This window comes from Acanthopagrus latus, chromosome 7, assembly GCF_904848185.1.
Source record: "Acanthopagrus latus isolate v.2019 chromosome 7, fAcaLat1.1, whole genome shotgun sequence".
In the NCBI taxonomy this organism is placed as follows: Eukaryota; Metazoa; Chordata; class Actinopteri; order Spariformes; family Sparidae; genus Acanthopagrus; species Acanthopagrus latus.
This window is the reverse complement of record NC_051045.1, coordinates 21,303,257-21,326,675: the sequence shown is the minus strand read 5'-3', so window position 1 is coordinate 21,326,675 and position 23,419 is coordinate 21,303,257. Positions and strand designations below refer to the sequence as shown.

The 23,419-nt window shown below is 41.4% G+C and overlaps 1 protein-coding gene across 3 annotated transcripts in view; it reads left to right on the top strand.

Annotated features, from left to right (window-relative positions):
• The first annotated feature begins 3,075 nt into the window (after positions 1-3,075).
• The window catches only part of LOC119022517 (helicase ARIP4-like), a 71,141-nt gene continuing 50,797 nt past the window's right edge, over positions 3,076-23,419 (top strand). Inside the window, exons 1-2 of one of the 3 annotated variants that reach the window (XM_037103465.1) lie at positions 3,076-3,513; positions 22,738-22,895. In XM_037103465.1, the coding sequence (XP_036959360.1) occupies positions 22,784-22,895 (112 nt within the window). In that variant the 5' untranslated portion in view covers positions 3,076-3,513; positions 22,738-22,783. Of the gene's footprint in view, positions 3,514-22,737; positions 22,896-23,419 lie in introns of those variants that run through there. The other 2 variants (XM_037103466.1, XM_037103467.1) reach the window with 2 other exon arrangements.

Here is a 23,419-nt window from a genome sequence, read left to right as displayed (position 1 = left end):
TATGAGAAAGTGGGGTGGTCTTCTCTGCCTGTGAGACGTGACAGGCTTTTCTTATTAGGAAGTGGCTGCAGTATATATCTGCTTTGCTTCACTGGTCCTCTGGTCCAGGGATCAAACTCAGTCTAATGGCGGGCTGCCGCTGCAAGTCCCTCGAGTCTATACTGAACTTTGAAAAATGTGCTTATAGTTTCCATGCCCAGGAACTCATTCAAAAATGAATGCTTTGATACTGTTATGGTGAATTCTTCTTGTATTGTCTATTTATATTGATATTTGTACTGAAACACTTATTTCATTGATTGTTTTCTGTTTTGCATCTCAGTTGTTTGCATCTTTTCTGTCATTTCAAACAGTTGCTCCGCATCATTGTAAATGACTGTTTCTGTATTCCCATATTCTGAAATGTAATGATGTGTTTCCTTTTTCCTTTTCTTAATAAAAGGAGAGAAAACATGACGTGAGAGGTATTTGTAAACTTACCGTCGAAAAAGCTTTTTTGAGATGGGTTTAAAAGGAGATGTGTTTTTTATTGTTAAATTATTAAATGGAGTCAATATAGGTTCATATTTAGTGCGTAATTCACTTCCAGTTCTCATAAAGAATGGTTTCCAGTGCTATTTTTAAGGGTTACAAGTGGGTTGTTTTCTTCACATTGCTGGAGGGTGGTGACAATTGATGAGAATGCAGGATGGGTATCTATAGGCCTGTTCACTCACTAATTAATACATAGATTTGATTATAATGTCTGTGCTGTTTATATTTATTATATCACGGTTGATGACTTAATAGAAATCTTACTACTACTAATATTAATATAAAAAGGTTCAGGAGGCTTGTCTCAGACTGGGAGTCCTGTAATTTGTTGTTGTGCACTGATAACTAACCAGCACTGGTTATCGTCACTACATCTGCTCCTATTAACATTCACTCTACTGATACGCTCAAATCAATCACACGATGCATTCAAGTTGCAATCCCAAACTGGCCTCCATCTCATTCCAGTCAGCCACTCCCTACAGCCAAAGTTGCATAATCCAGCGTTATGCAAAGCACTGTGGACCGCTGACCAACAGGGGGCACTGTGTGAATGAGGGAAGGGGAGGGTATGGAGCAGAACAAGGTTAGGTACATAATGTTACTGTATGTTCAGTTATCAGGGTAGAGAGGTGTGCAGATGTCCACCGGCTGATTGGACTCATAACACAGTCTCTTAGGTCTTGACATTCATAGCTGAGGTGGCGTTATAGGCAGTCTGTTTTGAGATGACACTGTTATTGTTTTTCAGTCCCCAACCATCTGAAAACAGACAGACGGTGATGAAACACACCACTGGTTTGTACCTTTAGGCAACAGCAAGAGCATCAGCGGGGTATGATATTTGGTGCATAGGCCTGAAGCCTGAGAGTTAGTCAGAATAAGATTTTAGAGTCTAGGGGGATTTATTCACTTGATTTCATCTACAGTAAAGTTCGAGCTAAATCCCCAGAGATATCTTAAAGTGTATCCCATAAAGTGGGATCAGTCACGACTTCAGCTTCAAGAACCTAATTAAAAGTTTAGTGAACACAGCCTTTTAAAATCACGACATTGTATCACACCATTCTATAGCCCTCCCTTCAGGACTTTTGCTCGTTAAAGTATGAAATTATTTAGCAGTTCTTTCAGTTTTTCAGTTCAACTTTAATCCAGAAAACTGAAAGTCCACACACATTTTTTGAAAACTTGCTGTGAAAATCTCAGAGACGCTTGTTTCGCCTTGTTTCTTCTAGGGATGTTTTCGTGTGATTCATCATTTGGAAACAATCACACTGCCCGCTGTTTATTGGAGAACAATCACCACAGAAGATTTTCCCATGGAAAAAAAAACATCTACTTGTTGTCTGATAATTGAAGTGGTCATGGGTGAGCTCAGGCCTCAACCTACGCCGCGGTCAAACCAGATTTCACTCATTCATTCTGGAAAGCGCAGAGTCAAATTTGCTTTTGTTTCCTGCCTAGAGAGCGAAGGCACACATGGCTCATCTCACTCAGGTCTCGCCCTGCTGAACTTTACCAAGTGAAAGAGAGACAACCAAGCACAAAAAAAAGAAAGAAAAGAAAGAAAGAAAATACAGGTGTGACGGCTTTTCTCAATTTAGCAGCACCAGTGTGCACAAAACCACAAACCCAGAGCACTTGAATGGAGGAAAGCCAGCGTTTCTCAAAATCACACCTGTGTTTGACATGTGGATTGTCCTCTATGAATGGGAGTCCGTTCAGGTCCAACCTCAGCATCAAGCAGCAGCCACATGAAGTTATCCAACACCTTGTAGAACAATAGAAGCGAGAGTGGTGCTGCTCCAACAGGTGCAACAAGACCAACAGGAGAGTCGGTAAATGTCAGTCCAATCAGCAAACATTTAAACAGCTGCATGAGTGGACCGACTGCACAGAGGCTCACACGTCATATCGCTGGTCTCTTCTGTGAAGTTATTTTGATTATGATTAATGATTTATGATTTTGATTAATTAAGTTTTCTTAGTTTGAATTAACACTCTTCTACTTCAGGACTGTGTGTGTTTGTGAAGACTGAGTTCTATTGACATCTGCCTTCCGTTACTGTAACCATTCATACACAAACAGTCCAGACTGATCTTACTTAATATCGTTATCTACTCAAACCCATGAAATCCCACACTGAGTTGAAAAGATGTGATTCCACACCCTTGATGCCTGGTTGAGCATGCGCACCCACTTCAGACAGAGTGCATGCCAACACTTTTAGTTTAGCAGCTGCAAAACTACAAAAACTTTGTTCTTAAAGGGTGTACACAACATCTTTTGCAGTCAATTTGCAATCTAGGAGCCAACAGGGACTTGGGTTACATGTGACGCGCTGTAGGGAGTCTTTTTTTTTTTTTTCTTTTTCAGCCTTTATGACTAAAATGGTTGAACTGCAGAGATTAGTGACATAATGGACTCTCCAGCATAACTCCATCCAACTTTGAATGTACAACTGCATGGTTTATTCTACTATTGTGTATGTAAATGTGTATATGTATACACACAAGAAAGTGGACAATCAGGCCAGTAAAGGAGCTTTTTTATACCATAAAAACATTATACATTATGGAAATTACTGGCAAAAAATGACAAAACCTGAACAGCCTTTTAGTTATAGAATAATATTAATAATAATCATAATATAATTATTATTATTAACAATAAAACAATGATCAGAACTTGCAGTCCCTCTTCTTCTTCTTCTGCTGTTGTTGTGTGTGCAGCCTCTGTACCTCCACTAACCCCCCGACACTTTGGATGCTCGTGCACTTCCGGAACTTTCGTAATGCCTTTTTCGTGCGGAGCGCGTGCAGGGGGACCCACAGGCGCGACCCTCCTCTTTGAGCCAGAAAACTGATGAATGAGTGAAAGCGGCCGAGCCTGCCCCCCGCACCTCATTACCACTTCCCAAACACAAAAAGCTTCTCACTTGGAGGGACTCGGCGCGACACAAACCGGGAGGACGGAAGGTGAGAGACTCAACGCCGGCGTGGACATGTTTCCTGTCTGTTCAACAGCCTCCTCTCCTCTCTTCTCTTCTCCTCTCCTCTCTGTCTGCGTTTTACTGGCTGCGGAGCGTCAATTAGGCTCCAGACAAAAGAGGAGCGGGCTGCACTTGTGTTTCCTCCGCTCCCTCCTGCTCTGCATTGCTGTTGCAGCCTCCTTCCGTGTTATGAAACAAGCAAGCACGCTGCTTTTCTCTCTCTTTCTCATTTACTTATTTATTTATTTATTTATTTAATTAATTATTTTTTTCCCTCAACACGAGCCCCTCGGAACGAGCCGTGACCGCGGCGGGGCTGAGAGCAGCGGGAGGCAGACACAGCTGACACATCTGCGGGGTTAAATGGCCCCGCTGAAAAACCAATGAGCGCCCAGTTTGTGTCAGTGTTACCTAACAGTCAGCCAGGCGGCGAGGGCAAACCAAATAGGAAGTGGCTTATGTAAAGAGTTATGTAAATTCAGGCTCTAATGTCAAGTTTAGGTGCCTTACATTTCCATAAGCACTTAAATGAGACATGACCTGGTCTGCAGCGGCTGCTGCTTCCCCTGAAGTTGTGTTCAGTTTAGCCAGATTAATGTTGTGAACTTCTTGTGCTCAAGCGAAGCCCTGGGCTTACATTCGAGGAGTTCAGGGGTTAAAGAGCAGACAGGAGGTGGCCCGCGGCTCGATATAGCACCCTTGCATTTGAGCAGACAACCTGCCGGAACACCCAGTGCTCACCCACAGTTAGTCTGATGTAACCATAACGATCTGAGGTGGGAAACAGGAAGTTAGGTGGTCATCACTGGTCACAGTTGAACATATGTCAACACTTGGCAGAGATGCGACTGTGCTGATGCAGATGCTCGGGGGAAGAGAGAGGGAGCAGGTGTGTGTGTGTGTGGGTGATCTCTTTTATGTTAGTTGAACTAGCTTAAATGAGACTGAAGTGCTTGACAGCACATCACGCAAAGGAGCTGAAGACATGCCTCAGACTTGAAAGACTTGAAAAGGTGCTTCACTGATTCAGCAGTGAAGCACCTGTGAAGCAACAGTGAAGCAAAGGACAGATTTAAAAAAAAGATCTAAATCACCCAAACTACCAGGCCCTGGTAGGGTGCTGCTCAGAATGCAGAAAAGATTGCATTTGGTTCTGGCGGTGAAGAAAATCTGCAAGTTGGCTTCAACTTTGGTGTTCAACTTTGGCAAAGTTACAGCAGCAACCACTAGAAAACCAGCAGACTTAGTCCTGTGTGCCTTACGTCCTGCACTGCCCACATCTGGCACCGGCAAGACATTCTTATCCACCTGGATGTATGCAAATATGCGATCGTGGTCCAGTGCTGCATTACAGTCGATGTCGGAGGTTGGAATTTCCTGGCTGAAATTTCCAACTTGCCACCTTTGGAGCGTTCCAGGTGCACGACACCAAAAGTAAACAGGAAACGGAAGATAACAAACAGGCGTCAGATCACTGCTCCCTCATGAAATCAGGGTAGATGTGATTTGCCTCAAGTTTACAAGTAGGACTTTTAGCGAAGTTTTCCTGACGACCTGTAAAGTTCAATGGAGTCCCAGCAGGCTATGAAAACACTGAGCCATGCCATTTAATCAAAGTGTTCTTCTGCCTATTTCCAACACGCTGGCGTTGTAGTTTCTCAGCTGTGGAGCGTTCAGGAAGTGTGGGGTCAAGCTTGCATTCAGGTCACCAGAGTGAAAAGGCATGTTTGGTTCCTCTGAGAACTGAAAACGTGTGATTGTGCCAGTTCAACAAACTGCGATTTCGGGGCAAGTCAGATGTCGAAAAGCGACAAAAGTTATCACAGGGGGCAGAGGCTAAACGGTGGTTAAGTCAAGTCAATCCTCAGACTTAACAATGCTGTTCGGCATTAGTGTCCTATTTAAGGCTTTTCCAGTGCAGTTAGTCCAACAGCAGGGAGAGCACAGGTGTAAGTAATGACTTTGATTATGCCTTCATTCCATTATATGTGCCAGTTCCACAGCCTTGTTATAGTGCATAATGGCCCAGTGTTATGTCTTAATGGAATATGTAGTGTCAATGGCTCTGTCGATGGGACATTCTTGATTTTATAATTCTCATAAAGTCAGATAAAAATATCTACTGTAAGAAGAACAAAAGTAGCTGAATAGTACCTGCACGATATAACTCCCCAGTTTTATCTAACACGTGATTAGTGTTCCTCTGCTCACTTTCTCTCTGTGTACTTCGGTGTTTTCCTCCATTTCCCAGAATCTCTTTTTACAACCCCCAGAGAGGGCTGTGAAGTGTTTCTATACAGAAGGAGAGAGCGATACTGAGTGCTGAGAGAAAGACAGAGACGTGCCCTTTAATCGATGCCCAACATGACTTCTGGCTGCAGTGCACTGTGGTCAGTTCAGGTCACTGTGAGTGTTGCCTTTACTGTGGATTTCTGCCTGTGTGAGGAAAAAGGCAGCTGGATCAGAAGCATTAGCTTGATCTTGAGTTATCTGCAACAAAATCATTAAGAGTTGAAGCTTTAGGTTTCTTTACCCTGCTGCCAAGGAAACATTTGATCTGTTGTCGGTCATCAGTTTTTATATAAAATGCACTTATAGTATATGTGATATTAGGATGCACATTGAATGTTACCTCCTAAAAGTCTTTGGGTGTGTTTTCCCTGGATTACTGGCTGATAATACTGTCACTTTCACTCTTCAGTATTTTTTTGGGGCCAAATTTTTCTGACACTGATCAGGCAAGTACCAAAGCTAAACGACCCGTGGCAGGAAGATTATGTTCTGATAGTCTGATTCTCATGCCTTTTTCTGTCTGCCTCGGCTGTCAGTGTTGATTCAGAGACTTTGTTCATCTAATCTGACCTTGGATCAGGTATCCAGCAAACTGGCCCAGCCAGACGTAACCTGAGCTGATGAAACCCTCCCGCTTTCTTTTTTCCTTTTTTTTTTTTTTCACTTTTGGTCATTCTTTGAGGCAACCTTCAGGGGAAAAAAAACAAGATGGTGAGTGTAGAATGTGTTTACTGTCGTCTTTGTGCAGTTTGTTTGCTCTCCCTACTGAAGGCCAGTATGTCTTTATAAATCTTAAACCTGCAGTAAGTTGGTGTCAGAGATATTTCTTTATGGAGCGAGACTCTGTGTTGGCGTGAATGCTTGCAGTGCATGTTTGCCGCCATCTGTCCAGTTTATTTACATCACACTGTCGATACTTTGAACCCAGAGACCAACCACACTTCGGAGACCATATCTGTTTCTACTTCAAAGTTCTAAATTATAGGCTGCCATATTTGATAATGTTTTCATGGTGCAAACTCCCAAATCAAAGACAAAGTTGTCATTTCCGATCATGCTTATGTTCTCTTAACAGTCTCTCATTTTGAACTGTGCTCTATCCAATTTTCTTTTCTTTCCATGAAAGGATCATTTTAGTTCAGAATGATGAAGACAATTATAAATGTTTGATGCACTTAGCTCGATCTGTAAGTTTCTTGATTTTTCAGTCCCAGATTTTAGTTTCGAAGGGATGCTTCTGCGCTCTCCTTCTCATCCCTCGCTTCATCCTTACATCACTCCTCCAGTCTGTTCCTGCTACCGAGCCCAGCGGGTGGCTGAGTACAGGAACACAGTGCTCAAAACAGCAGACGAGTGATGGAAGGGAGGGAGGGCGGGAGGGGAGGTTGAGGGCTAGAGAGCTCGACATTGATGCACATTAATGGAAGATGAACATCAGATAAGATTTCCTGTGTTTTGTCTGTGAGGGCAGGAACTGCGTGTGAGCGGCCTAACAGCATGGCCAGTAATGGCAATGAATGGACGTAGGTTGCAACTATTAGAAAGTAGAACGTGAATGAGAGAAATATTTAGTTCTCACATTGCAGCAAAGAAAGATGAACGCTAAATAAAAACTGAATAGACAGGAATAAGAGCTATTTAATGCTTATTTTAATAAGAAATGAACGCTTACAGCAGCTTTAACGTTTAAGTTTTTGTCAGAGAACTCCACGAACGTAGTCGGGAGTTCACATTACACAAAGGTTTTTCAGGCTTAATGAAAGTTCATGTTAGAACTGCATTTAGTTAAAATTGAGACAAAAGTTAAGAATGATTTAAATGTGGCAATACAATCAACCAATCAAAACAAAAAGCATCCTGAAACACTTGAGCAGAGTTTTGAAGAAGAGATCAGCTCTGCGGTGTAAAATGTAAAGTCCTGTGCAAAGAATGTAAAAGCGTTGCCTTACAGCTGTAGCTTTGTCTTTAATTTAAAAACATACATTATTAACAACATTTTGTATTTTAGGTTTACAGTCGGAACAGCACAGTGAAGAGGAGAAAAAGTCTTTATATAATGAATACAGAAAAAGACCACAAACATGAGCATGTATGTGTACAACAAAAGCAGATGCATGTGATTCAAATTCAGGATCATAAAACAAGATAATCCTTAAGTGTTTGAGATGCACAAAGATGGAGATAAGTACAGGTAAATAAAGAAAAGTAAATAAGAAGTTAAACTCAAATGACAGGCAACAGCAGTAGACATACCACAACTATTTGAGTATTGATACAGAGAGCAAGGAAAGAAAAGGATAAAAAGGATGTCAGATCAGTGTGAATCCTCGAACAGTGGGGGAGGACCGTCTCTTTGACCGACACTCCTTGTCAAACACTAACAACGGATGCTGCGCAGAGCAGACTGACTGACCTCCACTGCTCATATTCACAGAAGACGGACATCTCACAGCAGGGAGTGTAGATTCAAGTAGAGATGGAGTGACAATTTTACCCTCTCTCCTTATGGCCTGAGGGTTTAAACCACTCAAGTAGTGAGGGGGCAGGAATGAGTGGAGAAATGTAGGGCGACTAAGACGCCGACCTCCGCTGCTTCTCATGTTTTAGTCATTCGTTAAAACTTTTAAGGAGTGGGCGGACCGCTGTGTGTCTGACCTACTACAGTACTTCCCTAGTTTACTTACTACAACTTTTAAATTTTTAATGGGAGACAAATGTCCCTGGGCAGGGATTTCTAGTTTTCCATCTTACTGATTTTTATCTTTCATCAAGAGAAATGAGAAATGTTGAGAGAAGATGAATCCCTGTTCTTTCTGAATCATAAACTACAAAGGGAAAAGGAAAAGATACAGCAGAGGGCCTTTTACATGTTACAGCCTTGAAGTGCAGTACATTGTGTTATTTTACATGCATATACCTGTCTAATACTGGAGTTGGGAGGATTGGTCTCACAACTGAACCTTCACAGACTCTGACAAACTGTAACTGTTATGTTTGGTTCGTTGAAATGAGGTATTGGAAAAAACAGTAACACAAGACCAACTCCATCAACCGCCTCTAAAATGTAAGGTGATGTATGCCTATGTATTGACACCTGAATATTGTTTGAAGACAGGCTTCAAAAAACTGTGAATCAACTTTTTAAGGCCTGGTCACACAAGCTAGTATTTTTGTGGTGTAATCACCTGATTCCAGTGGTTGTGGCTCAATCACTTGATTCTCATGTGGTGGCAAAGAAATCCTTGTGTGTCAAGTTTTCGCTCACAGCAAAGTGCCATTAAACTACAGCACTGGCCTGTGAGGGAGGCTTGTTTCAGTCCACCAAGTTTAATACTCGTCCTCAACATTAAATACTAATTCTATATTTGTAGCTCTTGGTTTGGGTTTGGTCTCCACCAGCTTAAACTGTCCTTAGCAGCTAGCAAGTCATTTATCCTCTGGTCTGATACAGAATTTGGCCTATGTGAGCCGATGAGGAGAGTTGTGACACTCCACGATCATTGAAAGCTAATGGCGCTCACACTTAGTAAACTGTACTGTGCCCAAGCACGTTTGACCCCCAAAGTCTGGTTTGTTTGACTAGCGTGAGTTGGAAGAGGTGTTCGCAGGTACGCAACATTGACATGAAGTATAATTGATGCAAGCATTCCTCTCCACAATGACAACAGTGCTTTTGTAAACTCTGGGACATTTAATGATGATGTAAAATCAGGTGTGTGTTGTATTACAACCAGATGGCGTATGTATAAGAGGTAACCGTGCTCAGGCCTTGTCTGGGGCCAGAGCAATGTGAGTGCAGGCTGGCGGGGGACTGGGGATTAGGGACAATCATGCTTCAGCACAGTACAGAGCAACTGGGCCAAGTGTGAGTGCATCTTAAATGAGTTTCAGTTGGTTCAGCATGTTAGAAAACTTTTAACATTACAACATTGTTCATTTTGCTTTAATGCTGTTGCTTTCTGCATTAACAGAAGGTGGAGTCCGGGGGAATGGGATCAATCAGCTTTTTAGGGCTGGGAGATGTGATATGCAACGTGACAGCATCCGGAAAAAAACTGTCCACCGAGCCCCTTTCTTCTCACACAGGACACAATGATTAAATGATTCCACTAATGTTGGCTGCTTTTTAGTGGGTGTTTGTGGGCTGCTGCGGTGTTGTGCGTGTCGAAGTGAACAACAAGTGTCCCACTGTGATGCACGCGTGTGTTTGAGATGCTTAAATAAATGGGTCGGTCCGCTGTCATTAGTTGCAACAGCCTTTAAACAAACTTTGCAGCGGACCGTGGTTTGTTCGAGGTCTGACACTGCAAATCTAGTAATGGGACAGTGCCTTTTTAGGAACGAACTCTTGGCTTGCTGCGGGGGGGGCTACTATATACTATGGGAGCCCATGGGGAGCAGTGGCTGGGCACGTTAAAGAGAAAATCAACCAAAAGATTCAAATGAATCAATTTCACCGATTTATCGCCCAGCCCTACAGCTTTTCTTTCATAAGTGAAGTTGTTATTGAAGTGTTGAACAGTGAGTTCTGTGTTGTGAGAACTGTTCATTTAGCAGCAGCATTTGTAAGTTCTGAGGGCGCATGTACGCAGATGAGTGCTACACCTCAAGGCTGTGTGTGGGCTGTCAGCTGAAATAAGGTAAATGACAGCACATACAATTGCTTATTTTGCCTCCAGACTATTTTTCCTTTAATGGAAAGACTAACAAGCTGGAGTCTTGAACTCCCTTCAGGGCCTCATCCTGCGGGGAATATGTAAACTTTTAATGATTTAACAACATCTTTCTCAATACGCGCTCAATCATCCTCCCAAAGTCGAGGCTTTTATTGATGAGCTCAAGCCTGTTTGAGTTTGGATTTTAGTGCTAGATTTCTCTGAAAAGAGAGTGTGCATCTTCCCTGGGACTACATGAACATTTTTTGCTCTTGTACTGCTTCTGTAAATCTTCATGAGGGCAGATAAAGTTGTAACGTGCATTTCTAAGGCAAATTTCTATCAAATCTCTGTGCAAAAACACAGCGGTCTCCTGGAAGAAAACGAAACTTTCAGTGAATGTTATTACCATGCAAAGTTGCTTTTACTGCAACTGACCATTTTCATTCTCTGTTTTTTGGGCATTTTTGGTCAAAAAAAGACTGAAACACTTTATCTGAATATTAAAAAAGTTGCAGTTTCATTTTCTAGTGATTAAGAAATCAATTGATTAATGTAGAAGAGCAATTGTATGTCTCTTTGTATGCCTTTTCTGTTCAACATAATGGCTCTTCAGTCTTTAAGAGTGCGTGTTGCTATGGAGCAGCTTTGTCTGTGCGACGGTTGTGTAATATGTGCGCGCCTGCTGTCAGATCATGTGTATTTCGTTTCTTAAATATCGACACAACTATGTGAAGTGAATATTCAAGATACCTGTTATATCTTGTGTGTGTGTGTGTGTGTGTGTGTGTGTGTGTGTGTGTGTGTGTGAGAGTGTGTGTGTGTGTTTAGATTACATCAGGTGTCGGTGTTGATGTTGACCAGTGAACTCTGATAACCCAGGCTCTCTCCTATTACATGGGTATTTTTGTGTGCGTGTGTGTGTGTGTGTGTGTGTGTGTGTATGCACCTGCTCATGTTGACATTAGTCATGTGTTTACCAGTATCCACGGTGACACCTCGTGCTCATCCGTCATCTTGCCTATTTTCATCCCTGTGTGCATCTAAATTATAGCATTCTGTGTGTATGTGTTGCATGTCACTGTGATGTTCTTCTTTGAATTCACTTTGTTTTTTTCAGTAATGTCATATTTGTCTCACCTTTTTTAAGTACCGTGTGTTATGTGAGGGTCACTCAGCAGCCTCAGGTGTGTGTAAGCTGTGCGCACCTGTATGCTGTCAATCCACCCTAAACGACAACACAGACTATGTATCTTTGTCCCTGCTGGCCTGTATTTGAAGTTATTGCTTTGAATGGAAACAAACATGTCTGAGTTGTCGTGGTGATAATTATGTAAGAGCAGCCAAACTGACTGTGATCATGTTTGAGCAGCAGGTTAAATGTGAACCTGTTCATCTATCCAACTGGAACAAATGGGAATCAGAACTGCTGTCAGAGCCCAGACTTCTCTGCAGCTGCTCCACAGTGCTACATATTACAGAAAGCTTGAATGCCACAGTCCAGAGACATATGTTGCCACATAAATGTATAACAGATTGATGGTCCAAAAGTGTTTTGCTTCACACTCTCTTCCGCTTGATTAGCAGAGATAACGCTGAGCCACCGGTGTTTAACTCTCCAGACTCTGTTTTTGCCCCATTAATGATTAAACTCGGATCAGAACGTGTTTCACTAATGAGGTAGCTCATAGTTTAGCAACTGTTGATGGTTATATTAATAGTAACCTCCCTGATTGAATGGAAGATTTAATTGTAGCCTTTTCTGTGCAACCGTGGGATATCTCTGCAAGCACCAGACATACAGTTCTTGATTTAAGCCTTATTTTGTTTTGCTCAAACCACTTCAACACAATAATGCACTTCAACGAGACCAATCTGTCTTTCACTCTTTTCCTTATTGGTTCACTTTCTCTTTATACAATTGCAGTACTTCTGATAAACCTGCGAGAGGAGATGAAAGTTGTCAGAGACAGATGGAACAATCTCAGATCGGATTTGTTTTGATAAACATTTGTTGGCTCGCCGAAGTGGTTTAAAAAAAAAAAACTTGTCTTGATAGTGGAAGGAAATTGATTTCTGTGGAGAGAAATGACAGTTGCGTGTGAATGCGACTCAGAGTGAAGCTTATGATTGATCCCTTTAAAGTTCTGAGTCAGTCAAGGTCTCACACCTCACACACCTTTTCAGAATATTGGATAAATAATGATGATCATTGTAAATTATATAAAGAAAAATGTCATTTTCAGCCACAAATGTAAGCTTTTCTGTCGTAAAGGTGCCAGGGTGTTTTGTTATTCATTTCATTATTACCCCAGAATCAGTCCAGTTCCTTCTTGTCAACCTGAAGCCATTCCTCTGGAGTAGCGTATTGGCAGCCAGCATAATAAGCTGCCTCCTCTGGTTGTCAAGGTTATTATAGGTTATCCAGCGGAGACCCTTCCCCACCACTGTCCCCGTGTGAACCCGAAACAACCTCAATGAACCCGCTGCACACTCACTGATTGGTTTGAGAGCAGCCAGCAGAGCCAGTCGGAGTTCATCTTGCACAATGATTTCCGATCCCTCCCTCGCTGCTTCTTGACCCCTCCCCGTTCATCTAGATGGATTCGGAGAGTATTGATCAAGAGTGCAAGCGCCTGCATTACTTTGTGCCAAATCTCTTCATTTGATGCTCTGCAGTAGACGTTGGAACAAAAATGAACACAGTGTTTAGACTTTGTCGATATCTCAACAAATTTAGAAGAATTTGATTTGTGTCTTCACCGGTTTGTGAAGCTTTGCAACAGGAGGCAGGATCCTTGGAGGGTGGGCGTTTCTTCTTTTCTGGTTATCTTTTGTTAATTTGAGCTCAGATGCTGCAGGCCAAAGGAAGCTCAGGTGGGGATTAGGAATGACACCCAGGTGGGCTTGCCTCGAGGGGTTTACCTGTTTAAAAATATCCTCTGAGGCGAGTGGGTTCAGGTCAGCATTGTTCACTGATCCAGGTCACCAATTTGTGTGTGTGACCTCTCGGTCAAAGTGTTCAATGCAGGCTAATCCTGAATAAACTTGTACATGTTGTAGGTATTTACAGCTTCAAGGGCCGAATTAGAAAAGCAGGTTGTATCCAAATGAGACTCAGCAGGCTGCAGGTGCAGGAGGTATATACAGTCAGTTACAGGTCAGAAACTTTCAGCTTGGTTCTGAACAAATTTAGATTAGACTCTGTGACCTGGCTTCTGGTATGTGTTGTTTAATTTTATGTAAATAAAGCAGATACTACATCATGAGCATAAGACTTAAGGAAATATGTTGTTTCTTTTAGCAATAACTAGAACTGTAATATTACTCTAATATTACAATGTTTTATTATAGGAAATGATCAGTTAGAATATCCTGTCCCTTTTTCCCCCTCACCAATAAAGTAACAGTACAGCAAATGTTAAGAATTTTAATGTGATAAATATACCAGAGAGACTTAAAATTACAACTAGCTGCACTGACAGACATTAGATAAGGATGGAGTTCAGCATTGTGTAATTCTGTTACACAAGCGAGGAGATGTGATGCAGATCTTCTAAGTCTGTAAGCCAGTCCAATATGAAAGGAAAGGTGTTATACAATATCCATTTTCAGAGCCATGCAGCGTTGGAGGGCTTTATTATTCTTGCAAATGACCTGCATTTTCAAAATGGGCGGTTCCACAGCCATCGGCACGGTGCGTCATCAGTCTGTCGGGCTGCTAGTGAGTCTATCGAAGGAGGACGCTAATCCATTGTTCATGGTAGTAAATGAAAGGAAACTATCTCTGACTAAAGACAGTTGCGGCTACGGGAATGGGTGACACAAATCTAATTAATTCTTGAGCTGTAGCTTTTTGGCTTTTTCTCTTCCTGCTGTTGTGTATTCTCCCGGTCCCATCTCAGACAGTTGAAACAGGGTTGATTTGTTCAAAAGTGGCTATTTATACCTTTTTTATGTGAAGGTGAGGTACAAGGGAAGTCATTTTATCTGAGCTCATTTTAGATATAGCCCTGAATTCCAATGGTGTTTCAATGAAATGGATCTCAGATTGTGCCAATCAGGCTTTTTAAGTAAGTTCAAGGTTCTTTGCCCCCTTTACCCCTGTCCTTCAACGTGTCTCCTCCCTCCCTCATTTAAATCTGCTCTGAGCTCCTGCAGGGTTTATACTGAGGCCCTGGTACACAATGTTCACCCCCGCTGACGTATGAAACCAGGTTACGCGGCCGTCGTGAGCATGTGTGTTTTGCTTGTGGTTCCATATTTGTGACACTGTTGTCAATCCCAGACCTCTACAGTGAGGACATTTTGTCTTTTGTTGATTTCTTCAAAGAGCTGTTTTGAGGCTTAAATTGAGTTTAGGTTCAGATGAGGAGCACAAGAATGTGTGTCAGCGTAGCATAGAGGGTAAGTGTGTGTGTGTATGTGTGTACATCTTGGCATACATCTTGTATAACTTTTTTTTCTAGTAAGCTGAACAGTGGCATTATTAGCAAGATCTTATGTAATGCAGCTTATGCAAGCAGCTGTCTTCTCACTGCCCTCCTCCTTTTATAATTCGTTTTTATTTCTCTCCTCCCCTCCCTAACTCTCTCTCTCTCTCCCTCCCTCTCCCTCTCTTATCTTTCAGGAGGTAATTGCATGGTTTCTTTGGGTGCATATGTGAAGTGTAACGTCTCCTATATTTCATCCATTAAACATGTAATTTCACGTGTTCTCAGTTTATACGACGAACTGCGGCTGTGAATGTGTGGAAGAGGCTGTATGTATGTTTCGGCCCCACTGAACCAGAATGTACCAGAAGATAAAGTCCAAGGTGTGTGATAACATATTACATCATTACCAAGACAGGAAGTACACAATTTTGGACAGAAGGGGCACTCTCATCAGAAATCAAAAGAAAACAAAAAAATACAAATTGTAGATTTCGCAGACTTTTGCACTTAACAGACTTATTTAATATTAAATTTCCCACACACACATTATTTGTTAAGGTTGGATCACATTGGTTGAAGTGAAGGTGAAGTATTCTGGAAATTAATGGTGCATTCACAATTTTCTGATCAGTTTCATTAACATGCAGATTCTATTGAAACCATGACAGATGCGATGATGGGACAGCAATACTTTCACTGAGTAAATATCTAAAGCATGTATGACACATCAGTCTGACCCCTAGATAAGGTAATTGTCATTGTAGTCTGGGATCCATCCACAGTCTCCTTGTGGCTACTGCTCTCAAGGTAAAGCCCTAATCAGACAAAACTCTGAATGTGCCAAGACCTATTATCCTCCAGGATGCAGTGAAGCACCAAACTGTTGCAACTATTATCTCCTCCCAGTCTTAACTGGAGCCATATTAAAGTATCAATTCATGCAAACCAAAGCAATTTTGCAGCACGACAAACGACACATAACTGAAGGCTAAGCAATATCTCAACATTATATTGTTATCATGATATGAGGCTAGAAATTGTCTCAGAGATGTCTTCACTGTTTCCAGGTTTAAAAATCTGCATCAACAGGAGTGAAGATGTAACCAAAGCAGCTTATTACTAAAAGTGCAAAACAGTCGTAAAACCTTAATAATTTAATTAATTAATTAATCATTTTTTCCCTAACATTTAAAGGCAATACTGGTCACTTGATTATCTGATAATGAAATAAAAAAATTTAAGGATTTACTTTCATAATGAAACTCAGCTGCCCGTGTATCTTGAGATATTCTGATTCCATGTCATGATCTCCAGCCGGTTCAGGCTACATTAAGTGTTGCCCTATTTTTTATGAGGGAAATTTAGGTTATCTCACCCCCTCCCCCCTTTGGCCATGGGGGTGTTTTTAAGGACACCAGACAGGCTAGACTGCTCCCCTCCCCCGCTGCGTCTCCATACACCCCCTCTCTCCCACAGCTCATCCCGTCTCTGTCCATCTCCCCCGTCATCCTTCATGCCTCTCTCTCTTATTTTTATTCCTCTCTTTTTGCTTTTTATATTTCGCCCTCATCACCGCCCTGTTACCATATTCACTGGATGTAGATTGCCTCTTACTCTGTCTGGCCCTGTCAAAAGTAATGCAGCACTCCACAATGCAAGGTTGGCTGACTCAGATGTGCTTTGAACGCGTCTTTGGCCCGCAGACTGCGTGAGGTTATGTAAGGTAAGATGGTGTATGGATGTAAAACATGAAAAGTTCTCCCTTTTTTCAGATTTTTTCCACTCTCTGTGAGGAGTATTTTAAAAGAGATGGTTTGAATGTTTTTGCAAGTTTTTGAAAGTTTATGGTTGAAGATCAAATGAAGATCTATGTGCGTATTGTGCTAGCTATGCTATAGTGCTAACTACAAACAAAACTAATTACATCTTAACATCGTTGTGTTGAAAACTTGTATGTTGAAATAAACATGTCCGTAACGCTGTGATCCAGCCCTCTCACTGAAGTTACTTAGTGCAGAAACAAGTGATGGAGGCTGAGTGTCTGAGGCAGCGACACTATTCGTACTGTTACAAGACACTGTACCGTCAACATGATTTTGAAGATCTGCTATTCTACGGTTTAAAAAATGTATAATCAGCACAAATTGGGACGACAAATGACACTGACATATGACCTATGATGAAGGTATGACGCCTTTGTTTGAGCACTGCTTGAAAAGAGATGGAAGGAAAAGTACTGTAAGCCAGCAGCCTGAACTTTAAATGTGCATTGTATCATCTTGCCTGGATAAACAACATATGCATACTTCTTTGCGTTACATCCATCTTTTTCATCTTTTCCCGTTTACACGGACTTGAAGTGTCAATGGTGACATGCTGAACTACCTTTGTTGTTTGTGTTGTGCTGTGAGCAATAGTTGCATTAAAATTCCAAAAAGGTTATTCAGTTTTCAACTTAACTCATTTCACTTCTTCAGTCTGTAAACTGTCTTGTTCACTGTCAGACCAACAGGAAAGGCCTGTGATGAACCCTGAGAAGCAGGTAGAATATCAGATCAGTGTGGAGTCGACACATCTAGCTTTCACACAGGGAGGACACGACAACACAAACACCTGCGCAGAACAGAACCGCCTCATGCAATCCATTGCAACATCCCTGCAATAATAATAATATTTCTCTCTGAAACTGCCAAGGATTTATACTCACCTCTGGGCTTGTACATTTGACACTGTGAATCTAGCCAAATGCTTTCATTACATATTAATGTGCTCAAATAAGTCTTTAAGTACCCCCAGGTGATTAAAGAGGTCATGTCAGGTAAGAGGAACTCTAAAACCAAGAGTCTAACCTACATGCAGTTGAGCTTCTCAGAGTATCAGCCATATGCTGTATGTTACGTAAGAGTTATTTTACAGCCTGAATGCCTGACATGAACAGTTTGGCCTGCTTTCCTCTGCTATATAAAGTTACATAAAGCTGATGGCAATGAATCAAGTGGATTTTGGCTGGATGTGATTTTCCAAGTTATGAAGGGTAATACCAAGCTGTACATCTGTGGGAGTTTCACATGACCTACATTTGACTGTGTGCTTGTTAAGTCAAGTTGCTTTTAGGCATTTTTTTTAACAAGAAAGATTCTTGAGAGAGTCCTCAAAGTTTTCCTGTTTGTAATTTAAGCAAGAAATTTTTTTTCAACGTATGCACCCCGCACTCCAATGGCAAAAAGTCTTCTGTGCAGGACTTAAGATGTTAAAATCAGCTGAAAGTAAAATCTACATTTGTACCAGTAATGTTTTTGGCCATGTGACCTGAAAGGTTTTTCCATGTCAGGTTTAAGATAGTTACTCTGCTTGGCTTTTAAATTGCTGCCTAAGACATGGATACACAAACAGTATGTTCACACATGCCAGTAAGAGGCCCACATAAAGACTTCTCAGCCAAAATCTGCAGCCAACACTTCTATGGCATCTTACATAAGAATGTCAGTGATCCAACTACAGAATGTGCTTCTTCCCAATTTACTGTAGTGCTCTTTGCTAACAGTGGTCAGTCTGTGGTTGTTAATCTTGTTACCGTTCCCAGGTAACTAGTTTATAAATCAGAGTGTGAGATTAAGCGCTGGCACCAAATGTCGGTGAGCAACACACAGAAATGCTGTGTCAGCAGCAGTGGTTTTGTGACTGATCAGGGTGCAGCATGGTTTGAGGGAACTCCCATGTAGGTCTGTTGGTCCACTGCTTTTATCCAGAATATCTCAACGACTACAGGACTGATTGCAATGTCATTTTGGTAAGATATTTTTGGTGACCAGAGGATGAACTGTAGTGACTTTGGTGAACCCCTGGCTTTTCCTCTAATTGCGTAACCATGAGGTGTACATTCTTTGTTTGTAATGAAATATCTCTAAAGCTTGAAACTGTGCACGCACCTTCAGTTCTTCGTCAAGGTTAATACATTTTGTGTCAGGCCAAATTTTGATTCAAGTACTTTGTTTTATGAGAAAATTCCTTCACTCTCATCAACTTCAGCAGTATTCTGTATCTTTTGCTAATCAGCAAATGTTGGCATGTTTGCACACTAAACTAATCCCACTTTCATGCTCAACAAAAAAAACCCTACGACACTAACATCGGCTTTTGTCCTCAGATGGCAAGGTAACAGTTGGCGTTCATTCTCAAAAAACCCTGAAACATGCTAATTTTGATGTAAAATGCTAATGATGGTTGATATGGTAAACATCCACATGTTGGCATTGACATGAATGAGCATGTTATCATATTAATATTAGCCTTTAGCTTAAAGCACAGCCTCACAGAGCTGCTGGTGCACTATTATACCAACATAAACTTTTCAGAGGGATTTTGTATCCTAGTGTCAGTTCCCTCGATAGTAAGTGTCTTTAAGTAAAAGTATTTTCAGTTACATTTTGTAAATGTTATTATAAATGTTATTGTAATGTAGATAGAGATACTTAACAGTGTTAATTTCTGATGTAGCCCATATGATTGATAGTTGTTTGTCCACCTGTTTTTTCAGACAGAAAAACAACATTGGTCTTAAGTTTAACAGATTTTATAGTTAAACAACCTCTTGCTGCCATGTGAATAATGACTGCCCTCTATAGGGAAAAAAAACAGCATTGGTAAGGCTTACAAGCTGAGACAGTGTTTTGTGCTCATGAGTCGGAATGTGATCATGTTGTCTGGCGTTGCAGCTGGTGTTCTCCCAGCGCACGATTTTCCCAAGATTAAAGCAGCCCTTGTTTATGTTCAATGGTGTAGGCGGAAAGAGTCTCACATGGTTGTGTCGCCACACGAAAGTCCTTGGGAGGACGTTGTGTAGGATGTTTGGGCAACTAAAACCTCGTGTCACGTCCTGCAATCTACCAGCAGCAAACACTTGGTTTCTTTAACCCATCTGATCTTTGCCTAACCCACGGCAGGAAACAGGATCAGTGCTGCAGCAGTGATTGCCAGTGTGTGGTCAGGGAGCTCTTCACACAGTCCTCGAGCTGATTGAGGAGGTTTCACAGGAAAATGAGCAGTAGTTTTATTTCACTGCCTGGAACGTGAACAGACTCAAATGAGAGCATGATTATTATTTGAGTTTCAAACTCTCTGCTGTCGTCTTACCTACACTGCAGAATCCTGCAGTAAGTCATCTTTAACCAAGCTTAGCATGCATGGGGTAAAATCTGAAATCCATTTAAATATGTTGTGTTTTGGGACACCAGAGTATCAGAGTAAAGGTGACTTCACCAGGTCCTCGGTTACTGGTTTTCAGCCCAGCAAGTACATGAAGTCGAGCTCGGTTGGATTTATGAGGCATTTAAAACTTCCCCTGTCGGACCAATAAGTCAACTTGGCTGGAGCCTACCTGTTGTGTAACCTGCTGTGTAATGTTATGCAAGGTGAGCTGGCAGGTGATCAAGCGTAAAACCTTGCTGTGATACCTCTGTGTGTCTGGGCTCATCTGAGGAGGAGTGCAGTTATACAGAGCCTTTGTATTTAACCGAGGCGATTATTCTGTATGGTGGTAGATTTAGGCCAAGGAAACGTTCCACTGTAATAATTCAAAGGCGTCGGTGAATGCGATTTATGTTTGTCTCATTTAAAAAATGCGTGGAGACTGTCTTTGTTTTCTAAACAGCCGAGAAATTCTGTGGTGTCAAGGTTTCTCTAATGCTGCTGTGGATTATTGCATACTGTTTTGTTCCTTCTGTAATTGCTTTGAAGAATGCAATTTTGGTAATGATTATGATTCTTGTTGCACGTAACTGAATTATAGTGCTATAAAACAAAGAAGGAGCAGAACTTTGCTTTTACCAAACCACAGCTGATAATGAAGGGCACGGCTTCAGTCTGTGGTTTCAGTTTGTGATTGTTTCACTCTGGCACAGAGAAAAGCCTGTGAGTAATGCGAGTGTGATTTTGCTGCTGCTGTGAGACAGAGCTCTAAAAGCATTGTAGAAACTCTTGAGAGGGCTCCACCTCTCTCACCATGTGTCTTTCTGTGTGGCACATTTCCCCTCTGTCCGTCTCTCATCTGCCAGCCATGATCTTGTTACGTCTCTCACTCGCTCACAAAAGGGCCTTTAAAATGCTCCTGTCCTGTCATTTAGTAAATTCAAATCCCTGGAGGGAAACTGTACTTAGGGTGCAGCAGGAGTGAAAGTATGTTTGTATCCTGAGAAAAGGCAATGCATCAAACTGTAACTGCCTAGAATGTTTAAATTAAGTTAAATTGGCAAGCATATATATCACAAATCTCCCTACAGGCAAGTCCTCTATATCCGCTTAAAAATATCTTTTTAGATTTTGCATCATTGTCACTCTCGCTATAAGCTTCTTGATGTTCAGTGCTCATGTCATTGATAGCTTGAAAAACAAAACAAAAAAAACAAAAGCATATGATCCTTAAAAATTAGATCAGATCTCAACTGTCATCTTGTTTCATAACATGCATAGCTTGAATTGAACAAAGACCTCTCTGTGATGAGCGGCTTTCTGTCTGTCTCTGTGCTGGTAGCAGGGACTCATGGTGTCATAGTTCTCTATTACAAATTAAATTCCAGTTTCCGGACTAAACACATTTTAGGTTTATGCAGGTTGGGGTTGTTTTAGCTAAGTCTGGCCTGACTGGAAGTTTGAGCAACAGGGAAGCGTTGGTGTTGTTTTACTATCAGCCTGTTAACTCTACAAAGTAGCAAGGAACTAGCTTGTTAGCATGCTCACCTGAATATGGATATCAGCAACACAACACATAGACATTTTTTATATAATTTGTAGAATTGTTGAAAGATTTAGTAGTTTTTTTTTTATTAATGTCGTACGTATTTTGACCTTTATTGGGCAAGTTCACCCAAAAATGAAAATTAATTCATTAAATAAAATGCAGATGTGAAGTCAGGTGAAGTTTCGTTGTCCACAAATATTTCAAAGCATTTTTTTTAACAACTAATCATTAGTAGGGACTAAAACAAGCTTGTCATACAGCTCATCCAGCAGCAAACCTCAAGATCCCGATTTGATTTGAAAAAATCTTAATAACACTCTTTTCAAAGCTGAAATCTTCTCTGTAGGTGCCAAGCTAAAGGTGTTGAGTTCAACTGCAGGGCCCTTGTCAATACTGTCTTTTGAACCAATGTGGGATCTTGAGGAGTCCGTAGTCTAAGATCTGTGTTTTTCTGTGAAGCTCCAGAAATGTTTGTTTGAATAACAAACATCCACCTGACTTTCCATCAGCATGAGGGTGAGTAGATAATGGCTTGATTTTCATTTTTGGGTGAATTTATCCCCTGAGGTCAGGATGAGTGTTTGGGATTAGTCAGTAAAGGTTCCAGGAAATAGTTGTAAGTCTTGGCAAGTGACAAAACCATGTGGCTCATGACCTTTTAGCCGAGAGCTTCACATGCAGACCCTGAATATGGAACAGGCATCATCCACTTTTCTCTCTCACTTTAGCATCTTAATCTGCTCTGGAACTGTGCAACACAAACAAGGATTGTGATCGATGTGATTCATTTAAGTTTACGTAAGTGTACTTAATTGTTTCGTGATGTCAGATTCAGTTACACAAATTCACCCTGCACTATGATACTGTGTAGAGAGCTTTGACGTGAGGATAAAGCCAGTTTTGAAACACTTGTAGAGTTTCCCCCTTCCTGTTACCTTTCCTCTCATGAGAACAGCTCCGAACTGTTTGCTCGCTGAGAGACAGATGGCAGATGAACAGAGACAAATCTTTTAGTGTACATGCAAAATTCATTTACTTTGTGCATCTGTGCTTGTTCCTCCATCCATTCATACCTCTGCTCTGTGTCTCAGCTGTGTAGTGTTGCCATGCTGAGGTAGCAGCAGCCTGCAGGTCAGGATGTCCGATGAAGAGGAGGAGCGGCTGAACTGGAGGACAGGGGAGAATGAGATCTGCTATGTGACAAGTGATGACGACAACGATGGCGACGACGAAGGTGAGGGGATACCTGGTAAGTCGATATGGTTATTATAAACTAACCGCTATTGGTTCCTGTTTCACAGTGTTCTCTTTGTGTTCACCAAGATCATTTAAATGAATCATACTGCTGTAGCACCACATGTTCCTGGATCAGCTCCAGCTCTAACCTGAACTTAACAGTCTCACATGGAAAATTGTCCTGCAGTTGTCCTAAACGGCAGAACACACAAAGAACTGAACCTGAGATACATAAAACCCACAATATGAATGCAAAACACATGTTCAGACATATTTCATAAGCTCACATAAAATATATAACTTAAAACCTGTGGCGCATTCAGCCTGGAAAGTCTGATCATCCACAGACACGTCACCTGGAGCTGATACCATACATAAATATAACATGATGTTTGGGAAAATAATACAAATCCTTGGTTATCATATTGAACTTGCACAACTTTTTCAACCTCATTCAAATAACTGACCAAGTTTAATGACAACTAGATGACTATAAAAAAACAAAAAAAAACAAAATATGTATAAAACATCTACATT